Source organism: Hetaerina americana, unplaced genomic scaffold (genome assembly GCF_022747635.1).
Source record: "Hetaerina americana unplaced genomic scaffold, ioHetAmer1.1.p SCAF_6, whole genome shotgun sequence".
Classification (NCBI taxonomy): domain Eukaryota; kingdom Metazoa; phylum Arthropoda; class Insecta; order Odonata; family Calopterygidae; genus Hetaerina; species Hetaerina americana.
The window spans coordinates 38,268,757-38,282,113 of NW_027287205.1; the positions used below are offsets into that span (position 1 = coordinate 38,268,757).

The 13,357-nt window shown below is 35.7% G+C and overlaps 1 protein-coding gene across 1 annotated transcript in view; it reads right to left on the bottom strand.

Annotated features, from left to right (window-relative positions):
* Positions 1-13,357, bottom strand: part of LOC139695406 (probable E3 ubiquitin-protein ligase HERC1) — a 132,131-nt gene that overhangs the window by 21,440 nt on the left and 97,334 nt on the right. The window contains exons 57-60 of the mRNA XM_071594142.1: positions 12,204-12,349; positions 10,760-11,072; positions 3,555-3,668; positions 1,156-1,320 (exon numbers count right to left, since the gene is read on the bottom strand). Coding sequence (XP_071450243.1) covers positions 1,156-1,320; positions 3,555-3,668; positions 10,760-11,072; positions 12,204-12,349 — 738 coding nt within the window. The remainder of the gene's footprint in view (positions 1-1,155; positions 1,321-3,554; positions 3,669-10,759; positions 11,073-12,203; positions 12,350-13,357) is intronic.

Genomic DNA, 13,357 nt, shown 5'->3' on the forward strand with positions numbered 1-13,357 from the left:
AAGTTAGGGAGTTGGGAAAAAGTGAGCATTTTGCAATTTCACAAAAGCTCAGCTTCAGCTTTACTTGAGCGTCATACTATTGCTGCCACACCACAAGTGCCAAAGAAAAAGCAACATTACTTTAAGAAACATGAAGGTCTGACTAGGATAACAGGAAAAAGATGCAAAGAGTGCTATCATACGATTAGTAAAATAGATGGGAGACATTTGGTGATGAAAAAAAAAAGTTTTGATGTATTGCCCCTATTGTGATAATAAACCAGCATTATGCCTGGAATGTTTCAATAAAACATTAGTGTTATTAATTTTTTTAACACAAAAAACAGTTATTTTCCTCTTTTATTACAGCCTAATATATAAAAAATACATAATTACCCTTGGAGAAATTAATGAACTGCAATAGACCAAATTTAACTTCTTCGTTTCTTAGTATTGAAATTATTAGGTGAAAATCCAAAATCTGACAAATTGATATGAAACATAACTATTTATCTGGTGCAGGATACTTCAATATGCCTTACCATCCAACGGCTGCCTTCAAATATCTAATGAGGATCTTATGACAGTGTGACCCATCGGTGGGTCACGCCACCCGGTAAATAATAGAGGTGTGACCTACCGTTGGGTCTAGCAAGGTTATTGTGTTAATACACCTCATAAGAAGCATTTGATGCAGTATTAAATCAACAAAAATATCATCTATAGTGCTCACTTTTTTGCTTCCATTGCATTAGTATAATTTTTCAAACTATTTGGTTGCCATTGATCAACTTGCATTCAACAGATGAATTTTGTAGCACAATGTATCCTCATAAAGCAAAGTGGGACAAGTTTTAACAAGGAAAATTTAGAGATTTTATGAAAGGTTAGGGATAGAATATTAAAAAGTAAAGAAAGACAAAAAAGTTGAAACTTAATGCTGGTTCAACATTTGAAATGTTGTTCCATGAAAATTCCTAGAGATATTGGGCAGAAATGTGAACAAATATTCTTTCAAGATAATTTAAAGCTTCTTTTAGCATAACAGAGTCACAAAATGTGACTTACATTTTACAATAATTTGATTTGGAATGACTCTTTTGTTTGAAATACCAAGTGACTTCATGAATTGCTCCATGAGTAATTCAATTAAGTAATAGAACTCTTCCATTTTACCTGCTTCCGCCAACTGTCCATGATGCCCACTGCCCCAAACATATGCTTGACACTTTCCACCAACTTGCCAATCGTGAGGCTGTTGAGTTGCCCAACACATTATCTGCTCATCAGCTTTCAAACTCCAAAGGGCATTACTCAATGCCGTTGGTCCTTCATCCAAGTCTGCAAATAATTTTCAGACATCATAAGTAGCACTCATGCATTATTTAAAAAGTTACTCTTCATTAAATACAAGAGAAATCTCAAGGAAGTAAATTCATCGAATATGTTACACATAAAATACTTGAGTATACACTGCAAGAGCATGAAGTTATATACACGTAAGCTTATGAACTGATGAGAAGTACAAAATTTTAAAAAATCAGTTTAACTGACTGGTATTAGAAAGGCTTGATGACTCTTATGCCAGATTGATAGAGAAGTATTTCATAAGAAATTAGAGATGAATTTTTCATTGTGTCACTTCCTTCATCTTGTAATCAAGCTATTTATACCTCATGCTAAACACATACAGATTAAATGCAGCTGTTCAGTTATTCCAAACTGTTTCTTCAGGGAATTATCTGATGACTAGTTTGTAAGTTAAGTAGATTAATAAACTAACGGCAACCTAACACTGGCATAAGGAGGGCAAGGGCAGAACCAGAGACCAGTGAAATGGGAACTGCCAAGTGGATGCAGACCTTGCAGAGGCTCCTTTTGGAAGTTATTCAATATTGTTAAACTTTCGTCCAGTTTAGAAAACTGAAACAGGTAGCAATTGAGGTTGTGAAGAAGGAAACAGTGTTATTATACCTCTGGCTAAGTAGTGCGGTGAGTGAATTAGCATATCTTATCATAGGTAAGTTGAATTTTTTAATGATAATTTTTTAATTAACTATTTGCACTTTTTTCCAAAAAATATACCAAGCACATACAAAAATAATATCTAAAAATATTACACATTATGGCCTTTTATGTTCAAGAACTGATTTTAAATGTGGATTTCAGAAAAGTTTCATCTGTCCCGCTTCTACTGTATAGCTTGGTAATATCCCTAAGATGGTATCCTTAAGAACACACTTACAATACCAACATTTACAAGAGTTAATTTTTGGGGGCATCTAAGGGTTTTCTGAGGTGAACATTGACAAAAGAGTTGTTATCAATCACATTAAAGGATTTGAATCTGTGAAAAGTGCCAAAGGAGTTCTTATCAATCATAAAAAAGGATTTGAGTCTATCGAAGACCGTATTTGTACATACTTTTTGTTGAAATTTCAAGACATGACTAAGGTTGAACATAATTATTATTTTTTATCTACCAATTCAGGTGAATTTTGAATAAACACAGAGATCAACCACTGCTACATTTCTAAGCCTCAACTAATATGACACAACAAGACAACCCACTTAAATTAGCCTTTCTTCAATTCTGCACACTTTTGGTGGCATTTCAGTCCTAAGTCTCACCTCTATTGCATCATTCATTCATATTTTAAAGAAAACAGCCCCAAGCAAAATGGTTCTTATATCTCTCATTTGGAGTTCCCCACTGAATGGGTTATTCCTGGCTGCACTGTGCATTTTACATTTAAGACAACAGTAGTCCATTTCTATTGCAACAGGCATTTAATGTCTAAAAATAATTTCAAGAAGGGCAATATAAAATGGTTCTGAATGTTTTCAGTTTTCCAAGATACTGCAAGAGGAACTTTTGATGGAGCCATCCAATAGTATGCACTTCAATGCAACAATTTCAGGGTGTAAAAATTATTTGCCTTGACCAGGATTCTAACCTGTATTCCTCGATGTCTGGCCGAATGCTTTAGCCAGTTAAACTATCGAGGCGTCCTCTTACATTAAAAAATTTTTGGGGCTATAAAGGAAAAAGATGTTGACACGAAATACCGTGCATACAATGTCACAGGCGTTCTGACTGGCTAAAGCAATCGACTGGACATTTAGGGATCCGGATTCCAATACCAGTCAAGGCGAATGGTTTTTACACTCTGAAATTGTTGCATTGTAATGCATATTAGAAGATGACTCTGTCAAAGCTACTGTCGTGGCATCTCCCACACTTTGTTGGATTTGTCAAAGGTAAAACACCCTCAGTGTTTAAAGTTGGCTTTAACCTCATGGACTGTGGTGCATCGCGCATGACTATGAATGCCTGGGACAATGTATGTAGGTTTTTTCTTCACATCTTGTTCCTTTAAAGCCCCCAAAATTTCAAAGTGTAAGAGGATGCCTTGATAGCTTAACTGGCTAAAGCACTTGGGAATTCGGGCTCGAATCCTGGTCAAGGCAAATGATTTTTAAACTCTGAAATTGTTGCAATTTCAGTTTTTATTGAACCCACTTCTTAATGATCAATGAATGAGATTTTTCAGATTAATTGTTATGCTCAATACCTGATATGTCCGGATTAAGGTAAACAAACTCTTTCGGGAGTTCACCTCTGGTCACCAAAGCTTCACCAGTATGAGCCGCAATGCAGTACACTTGGAACCACTGCCACTCTGGAACTAGAAGAGAAGTATTGTCATATAAAAATCTTTTTATCTTGAAGGCATTGATAAACATGATAGCATCTCACACACATCTTTTCAAATCTACAATTATTTAATAATATTAAATTGATTCATATTGTTATGCAAATTTAGGTAGCATCCAACTGCAGATGCTACAGTTTTCAATGTAACTGTACCACTTTTCAAATTTGAACTTGTAGCTTTTAATGTACTGGGATAAAAAGATATGTAGCAAGTATTTATTTGTGCAGCTAATTCTCCACTATTTAACCAATTGCCTGATATGCCATTTGGAAGATTAAAGCCATTCTATGGCACACGCTGCAGGACTGATAGATTTAAATTGTTAAGACCACTTCCGTGAAAAAAGTAGTAGCCTATTAAAACTTTTTGCAACAGCTTATATTCAAACATAAAAAATAACTAATGCCATTTGGAGTCTCCATAAAGTACATATTTAGAACAAAAAATTTGTGCCACTTCCATTGATGAATTCATGTTTGAAGAAAAATAATATATACCTACAATACATACTATTCTTTTTTGTTTTAGATAATGATCAGTTACTTTCTTAAGATACTGGGAAATTTCATTTTGAAGACTGTCTGTCCAACTTTCAGGTGGCCTTCCGAGGGCAGAGTGGCCTATTGGTTCCCTTTCAAGTGCTCATCTATTTCTTTCTATTTTTCACATGTCTATACCAATATCATCTACATTGACCCCAAATGGCAATCTCCTGTCTGTAATGTTGGAGCATAATGCATTTTTCAAATGGTCTCCTAATTATTTCCAATTATTCTTCCGATCTTCATTTCCACAAATCAAAGCATTCAGCAGTCCAAGGCTTCATTTGCATATCCTCTCATTACTATGCCATAAATTACAATTGCTCTAATGCAGATCTTGTAAATTTTGACCTTACTGTATAAATACAGGTATATATGCTGATGGTTCCAATTGGTCTCCTGCACTCATCCTGACATAGCTGTTCCTGTTGATTTGCTTGCTTAGACAGTTCGCAAGATTGACGTTGCTTGACTGGTTTAATGCTCTTTTTTGTTTGCAATTGTAAGCTATAGGGTAGTTAGCAGCAATAAGTGCCCAATGATGTGTAGAGGCAAATTTGGAATTTTTTTTTCTGAAACTCAATGAAAACATTCAAATAATGAGTTAAGCATTGAAAATGCTTTGTTAAACAAAACAAACAATAAATAAACACCAAGGCATATTTAAATTGTATGGATAGTTATAAATGATTCCCTATACTTCAAGGAAAAAAAGTAACATAATTATTACACATCCATTTTCAACCCAACCATGGTCTACAGCATTACTTATTAAGAGCAAAACTGCAGCATGAAGTTTGTTCAAAACTTCCCGAACTTTTTGAATAGTGTGCCTACAATTGTTTATTTTTTATTTTGCTTAGAGGTTATGTCCGTGGAAACTTCCTGAAAGACTGCCTGCCGTCGGTACCTTGTTTTGTTGATTAGTTCCGGCCTTATGTGAAGGGCTGTTTGTGGAGTGTGGCAAAAAATTGAATCCATGGAAATGAGCTCTTTGAAGGAGTAGTGTTGTTCAGTGAAATTCTGCATGAAACTCAGCTAATCCTCTAAGGAAACTTTTCAGTTGATTACCAAGGCTTATGGGAGGATACTATGGAACATACTGCGTGTTATGAGTGCTTTACCCAATTCAAAAAGGGGTGGCAATCAGTGGAAAGTGATGAGCCTTTAAGTAGACCATCAATGTTGACTGATGACTTCTATATAGAGAAAGTGAACGATCTCGTTTGTGCAAATCGACATTAGACTGTAAGAGAACTTGCAGAAGAGTGAGGATCTTGATTGATTTTTGCTATGAAATTCTGATTAAAAATTGAAGATAATACATTGAGTCACCACCAAATTCGTGCCTTGCCTGATGATAACAGGCCAGAATTTCAAGTCTCTCAGGAATTGTTTGAGCCTATGAGGATGAAACCTTTTGGTCCAGGATCATAACAGGTGATGAGTCATGGGTTTATGGCTATGAAATAGGAACAAAAGTGCAATCTTCACAATGGATTGGTGAAACATCCACCCACCCCAAAAAAGCTCACTCAGTTTGCTCAAATGTCAAGGTGATGTTGACTTTTTTCAATGCAAAGGGGGTTGTGCATCTTAGATACCTACTTAACACCTGACAGTCAACACTTGAGTATGCCTAAGAGAGTGAATTAGGTGAAACGGGTCTGAACTTTGGAGGAGCCGTGCATGTTTTTCATCACGACAACATGCCAGCTTATTCGTCTCTCAGAACTTGGGAATTTTTAGCCAAAAACAAGACCACTGTGCTTCCCTACCCACCCTACTCAGCAGACCTGGCCCCGTGTGACTTTTTCCTGTTCCCCAAATTAAAAGCTCACTCAAAGGAAAAAGATTTTCCAGCATTCCAGGACTGTATCAAAAAAAAAGAAACATCATTCGGATAAAAGTGTATACATTGGGGAGCAGACTACCTTATAAGGGAACCAAGACCAATAATTTTTTAGTGAAGTATTTTTTTGTTATAAAAAAGTTCAGGAAGTTTTAGAACAGACCTCCCATTTCACATTCTCGACTGAACTCTGCCATGCCTTTCTCCACTGCATACCCAGGAATGAATCACCAAAATTTATTCCTGGGAATGCTTTGGTCCAGGTCATGTGGCATGGATGTTGGAGAGGCTTCTTGGTCAGTAGGAGGAGAAGAGAAATCATTGATTTCCTAATTATATCAAGGGTTAAGAAACCATTGAGTTGACCATCTACGATAATATAATAATGAATCTTATTAAGGACTAGCTGAATACCCGGCTTTGCACGGGTTAGGGAGAAACAATAATATAAATATACTACATAAATAAAAACAACAAATTATAAAGTACAATAATACACTACTTCATACAAATTTAAGAATCTTTTTTATTTAACACCTGTTTATAAACTACATTTTTTGTTTCATATCCAGGAGAAAGAATATATAAATTTTTAGGCGAACCTACTCTGGAGCAAGCAACATAAAGTTGCCCGTGGCTAAAGCATGGCGATCTTAGATCAACACCACAAAACTTTAAAGACTGTCCCTGTGATTTATTAATGGTAATTGATAAAGCTAGCCGGACTGGAAACTGTAATCTTTTAAAGCTGAAGGGAAGATCAGTTGGGATTAGAGGTATCCGTGGAATAAAAATTATTTCACCTTTTCCTTTTCCAGTTAAAATGACTGCCTGGATTATATTTTTCATTAATTTTGTCATACACAATCGTGTCCCATTGCAGAGTTTTGGTGGATCTAAATTTCGCAATAAAATGATTGGAGATCCTACTTTAAGTATAAGGCGATGTTGTGGCAATCCAGCTGGATCAAGTGAATTTAAGAATTCCGTTGGATAATTGACGGCTTCGTCAGCATCCACTACGGTATCAACCGATTTATATTCAATCACGTCTCCTGGCAGCATGGCTAGTATCTCCTTGTTAATTTCATTAACATCATCGTTCTTAGGAGCAAGAATGGCTCTTACTCGCAACCATTCTAAATTTTTATAATTTTGATTAACGTTGGGATAGACTGCTTGTATCATATTGCGGACAGTTTTCACCGATACACATAAATCTGATGACAATTTTATCATACCAGATGCTTCAATAACTAATCTATCTTCTCCAATCTCCAAAAGTTTATTTGCAAAATTTTGAGGATTCCCATCTCTTAAGACGATTCGCATGTTTTGTTTAAGGCTAATTTCTTGGATATGATTCCATAGAACAGAATGTTTTAAACAGGCATAAATTTCATCGGCTGGAGTCGATTTTGGAATGACAGGCAGAGTTTGATGGAAGTCTCCACACAGGAGTACCAGAGCTCCTCCCATTAAACTGCAGTTTCCTCTAAGATCTTGAAGTGTTGCGTTAAGGGCCTCAAGAGATTTTTTATGAGCCATCGTACACTCATCGCATACTATCAATTTACATTCTATAAGAACTTGTGCCTGGCCGCTTGTTTTATTTATATGACATGTGGGATTTTCTTGTCGGGAAATATTAAGTGGCAACTTAAGGGCAGAGTGGGCTGTTCTTCCTCCTTCCATTAATGTCGCTGCAATACCTGAAGATGCAACGGCTAGAGCAATTTCTCCATGAACCCTGATTTCAGCGAGAACTAAATTAATTAAAAATGTTTTTCCCGTGCCACCAGCAGCATCAAGAAAAATGATACCTCCTTGTTTATCCACTTGATCCATTATTGTTTCGTACGTGAATTTCTGATCTTCATTAAGAAGTGGCTTTTTATCCGCGATGTATGCTTCTAAGTCTAAGACATTGTAGCTAGTTTCACGTATATAATCTGGATAAAATACACCCTGTTGATCTTGTACAGGTGCAAAAAGACCGAGTTCCACTAAAGTCTTGTTAACCATGGTGATACACTTTTCCTCCAAAATAATCAAAGTTTTATTAAAAATGTCGGAGTTAAACGTAATATCCAATGTAGGATTTTCACTTCGAACTTTAGCCAGTATATCCTCACTCATTGATTCTTTATATTTTTCCCATATTGTTTTTGAGTTAGATGGATTACAGGAGGTTATTATGATGGCAAACAAAATTCGGATTTGTCCTGGAAGAGATATCAAACTGGCCTCTCGCAATGAGTCATCCCAGTGTTGATCTCCTTCTAGCAACCCTAAATTCTGGCAAGCTTCTCTGAATGTCTCACATATTTCTCCGTTTACCGTTCTTAATTCTGCAAATGAGCGAGGTCCTCTAATGGTATGTAGAAGCATTCTTAAAAAATAACATTCGGCGTTGTTAGGATGGACTGTGTAGACTCGGCACAATGCGTCACATGAATAAATATTATTCTCAGGATCAAAGTTGCCCATTTTTCTTCTACAAAAGACTTTCCTTGATGTATTCCACGAATAATATCTCGGCAATTCTGAATACAATAGTGTTCTTGCAAAATTATCCTGCTGGCATAGTTGGAAAACTGCTGTTTCTATGACAGCAAAAAAGTAAACAAATTACATACATACAAACAAACACTCTCCTTTATATATATAGATTGGAGAATTAAGCATTACTCTCTTCATTTGGTGCAGAAGACATCCTTGTCCTTTTGCAATATGTTCATTAACAATAGCACTGAATTTCTTCCTATGAAAACTGCTACACAAGCTGCAACTCAACAAGCTAAGGTTAAGTGTGGGAGTGTGAGCAATAGGGATACTATGATACAGTATAATAAGCTGTAGGCATTAATTGGGCCATTAGCATGCTTTCGGTATGCCCACAGCTAGGTATGAAAGTCTGAATTCCATAGAGGAGATATACAAAGAGGAGGGCGGAAGGGGTTTGGGATGACAATATGCCAGTGCCCTAAGAGTTATGTGCCCAAATATTCATTTATTCTAATATCCTCTGTATCCTGCATCTTTTCTCACTTCTGCTTGGGGACTTTGTTGTGGTTGCACTGCTACCTTTCCTTGCTGGGCTTGCCATCACCCAGCCATCAAAAATGTTTATTTGTTTTACTACACTCCTATGCAATTGTCCAGTACCATTCTTCATCCTCTTTTCCCGAGAAAGTATAAAAGGCATTTATATACAAGAGATATTAAGCTGATATTTTTCCCTTTACAATAAAATCATCACACTTTAACTGTTAAAAATTAGTACTTGTAACTTCATGCAAGAGGCACGTTTCAAGTAAAAGTAAATACGTTGCTCTGTGAAAAATGCAAAGAAATAAAAAATCTATGAACGACTTATTATTTACAGGAACCTATTTTTCTAACTAGTCATTATTGATTTTTAAGGATTTCAAATACTCAGGATCAGGCTTTTCTACCCCATTTTGATAAAAATCTGAGATTTCAAACTGTTTTACACAGCTGTTTTCTCCTTGCTATCTCCTAACTATTTTCAAACCATTGAGAACCAAGTTGCTTCTAAAGATGATCCCATTAGAAGGAAGGAAGGATGAGGTCAACAGATGAAAAGTTTCAGCCCTAAGGAATGGGAGGTGATCAAAAAGGTCACCTTTTAGTTTGATGCATCTTCTAAAGAATTGGCAGGACAGCTATGTATGGACATGCATAATTGATTATTATTGCAGCCATTATCAATCATAGCTACTGGTATGGTAAACACTATAATTCTGATTAAACAGTTTGCAGCTAATTACTAAAAGCTACTGCGTATACGAAATACAGCCCTTTGTTGCCTGTCTCACATTATTATCAGCTGGCCCTCACTTTTGAAAAATGCCTTGCACATATAAAAAAAAGTTCTAACCTCATCAATTCTGATTACAAATTGACAGCAGCACATCTCGAATCCATGAATGCCACCTTCTACATAATTCTTAATGCCTTGCTATCTCGTTTAGAAGCTCATATATTTTTAGGAGAGTGGTTGTCGCTAGGTACATGGTAAATAAATTCTTAGACTAAATAAATGTCTACATGATGTCCACGCTAAGATACGGAGACCTTTACATCCAACGCTACACAAAGTTGCAGGATGTTATTCCTGAGTAATTCACTTACCTACAAGATCAGTAAAAGATGCCACTTGAGAAGAGAGAATGAAAAGTTAACTATGATGACAAAAATTCACAATAAGAGACTGAATATGTCAAACTCCAATGAAGATCTCTTTGAAAAGAAAATCTTAACAAATAAAAGGTTAATTCTTCACCATTTCATTTTTTGGGACAGCAGAAAATCAAGAATAAAATCAAAATAATAATATTGTTAAATTGGTCAGGGATGTGATACTCCAATGGGTAGAGCAATGGCTTACGTCCCTACTGGTGGGACCAGATTTGATTCAGGGAGACACCTCTGGGCACTCACTCAAGCTATATGAATTTTTGAGAACAAGATCTTCCAGGGAAACTACAGGAAGCACAGCATAATAAACTATCCTGAAGTGCCCATTTCACATGCCATAGGGCTTAGTACTAGGTGAACACTACCCACACATAACAAACCAACCTTCAGGTTGATAAGTGTGTTTTTTGGTTAATCTATTGGCACACGTGCCATATTCTAACCTGGTGAGTATCTATTTTCATGATTGGGAGACAGCAGAGGGTAGCACAAAACTTCATCCAAGCGAAGAGATAGAGCAAGAGCGGCTAGGCACTTGAGGTGCATGCTGTGAACTAGCTGATCCCCATTCATGACTGATGACTTCTCATACTGGTACTGTTCCTGCATTATGACTGGCAGGGATGAGAGCAGAGTCCTCAAGCACGATGCCTGGTGGAGACCCACTACAGAGTGACTAAGGAGCGAGTTACGACAAGCAGCCAACACATGGTTCTCCAGTAATGTCTGCATAGTGTACTGCACAAGCCAAACATCCTGGAAGACATTGCAAAGAAAAAATGAAATAATGGTCTAAGGTTTCAATGGCAAAATTGAGTTTCATAGCATCAACAACCTTAATCTTTGGTAATATCAACGGAGTGGAAATGAAGACAGAGCAAATTTTGATAAAATCATAAATCATAACTTCAATACGATCATTCAGATTCCTTACCTTGGGAGAATGGACCCACTTTTAAGACACTAAGAATACATTTTATTCCCATTTTATACATCCAATCACTATGGAAAGTCCGGGAAATCCATATAAATGTTTTGTCATTGAAAAAATGATTTTTGAAATATAATCTTTACTTTTCTGAAAAGCTAGCAAGCAAGTTGTTTACAGATAAAAAAATATTGCACTATCCATGAAGCAAATTAAGAGCATATGAAACCTCACAAAGTATAAACAAATACAGCTGACTCAATGCACGTCAACCAATGCTGGTAATTAATGGCATTGTCTGATTCAATATTTTCAGAAAAACTGATATTTTGAATAACAATAAAGAAGTAAGGGGTCACAGAGGGGCTACCTGTTTGTGCTCAATGATCACCCATCATTTGCATTGCTTTAGGGGATGGGATTGCATGGGATATCAGTATGAATGGGCAACATACCCAGGGTTTGGCATTTTAAAACATTTTCTATATATTGCAGCTTTGCAATACCAGGACCACCAACATATATTTTCCATTGGTACCAGAACACATTGTTACCTACGTATTGTTATACCCTCATATGCCATCTATATAAAAAAACATTTAACACCATAACACAAGGAAAAATTTTAAAAGTGCAAACATTACAAATATGTTATGGTTCAAAGAGAAAAGGTCATTGATAGCAATATCCTTTCCATTATTAAGTCTACCTCAGTAATTTTTTTCAACATTACTTTAATCAATACTAACAGAAAAATTATTTATAAATACATATATTTAACAATTTATTACTGACTCATCTAACTTTTGATTTTCTTAAAACCTTTACCCTAATATGGTTCTCCTTGATTTCAGAAAATGCAATTAAAAACAAAGGAATTTTTTGACAAAACAAAATAGATGCTTAAATAGACATTTTTGACACATTTCCTGATGTTATGTGACAGTAAAAATACCAACCTTAGAACGCGAAAAACAAACAGCTAAACCAGCATTCCCAAGCCAACTCAAACTGTGGACTCCCCCATTGCCATTGACTGTCTGGAGAAGAGAACCACTCTGGAGTGACCATATGTTAACCAGTGAACTTGAACCTTTAGCACTTCCTGTAACCATAAATTAAATTAATATTAGGCCATTTTTATAAGTGGCTGACAGGTAAAGATAACTCATTATTAAACACACCCAATAGTTAAATAAAAATTAAATTGTATTAAGAAGGAAAATATTAAAATTTCATGCATACTATTTTTACTTCTTCAATGGAAATATATCAAAAATTAATAAACTGAGGAACAACATAACCAATTGATAGAAAAAATCTGTTAGTTTATGAGACATTTCAAAAAGGACTTCATCAAATTCACTGATTATAGAAGCACGAGGGATCAAGTATGATTCCCAGGAAAAAACATTTATTGTACATTTTATTAACAGAAGTATACAAGGAAGATTTTTGAAATTTAAATTTATTCAAAAGTAATAAGTTGACGAACAACTTTCTCATTATTAGGAAAATATGGCAGTTTATTACAAATTTAAAAAGTGATTTAAGGCAAATCATTGATGCCAGAATCACAATGGATCATTTGTTATTAATCTGTCATTTTTAATGCACATTTATACACATTTTAATAACAGTAGAGTGCTCAAAGTTTGTTTTTGTCAGAACAAGGGTCTATACATTGCTACACTTCTTAGCCCTCTTTAACAAGACACTAAATGCACTAAAATACCTCATTAAAATCATTATTTTTTTAACAAAAATACTTTTAACCTCCCTTGACTCCATACAAAATACCTATTCTTTTCCTCTTCCTCCCTTGATTTCCCAGCTCTCTCCCCTCTATTAACTGCATCCACCTGTCTCGCATTCTTTAAATTCCTTCCAACAACTTCTCTTCCCCTGCCATGGCTACATTTTCCATATTAGATGAGCAAAATTATGGATGTGGAAAATTTGACTAAAAATTTCATGGTCTATGGATCATACATGTAGAATTAAACTAACAGCAATCGATCCAGTTTCCCTAAAATCCCCACACCTCTCAAAAGTTCGTTGTGGCCACTCCTGTCTTACCTTAGTTTCCTAGCACTAAGTTTATTCGCTCAAA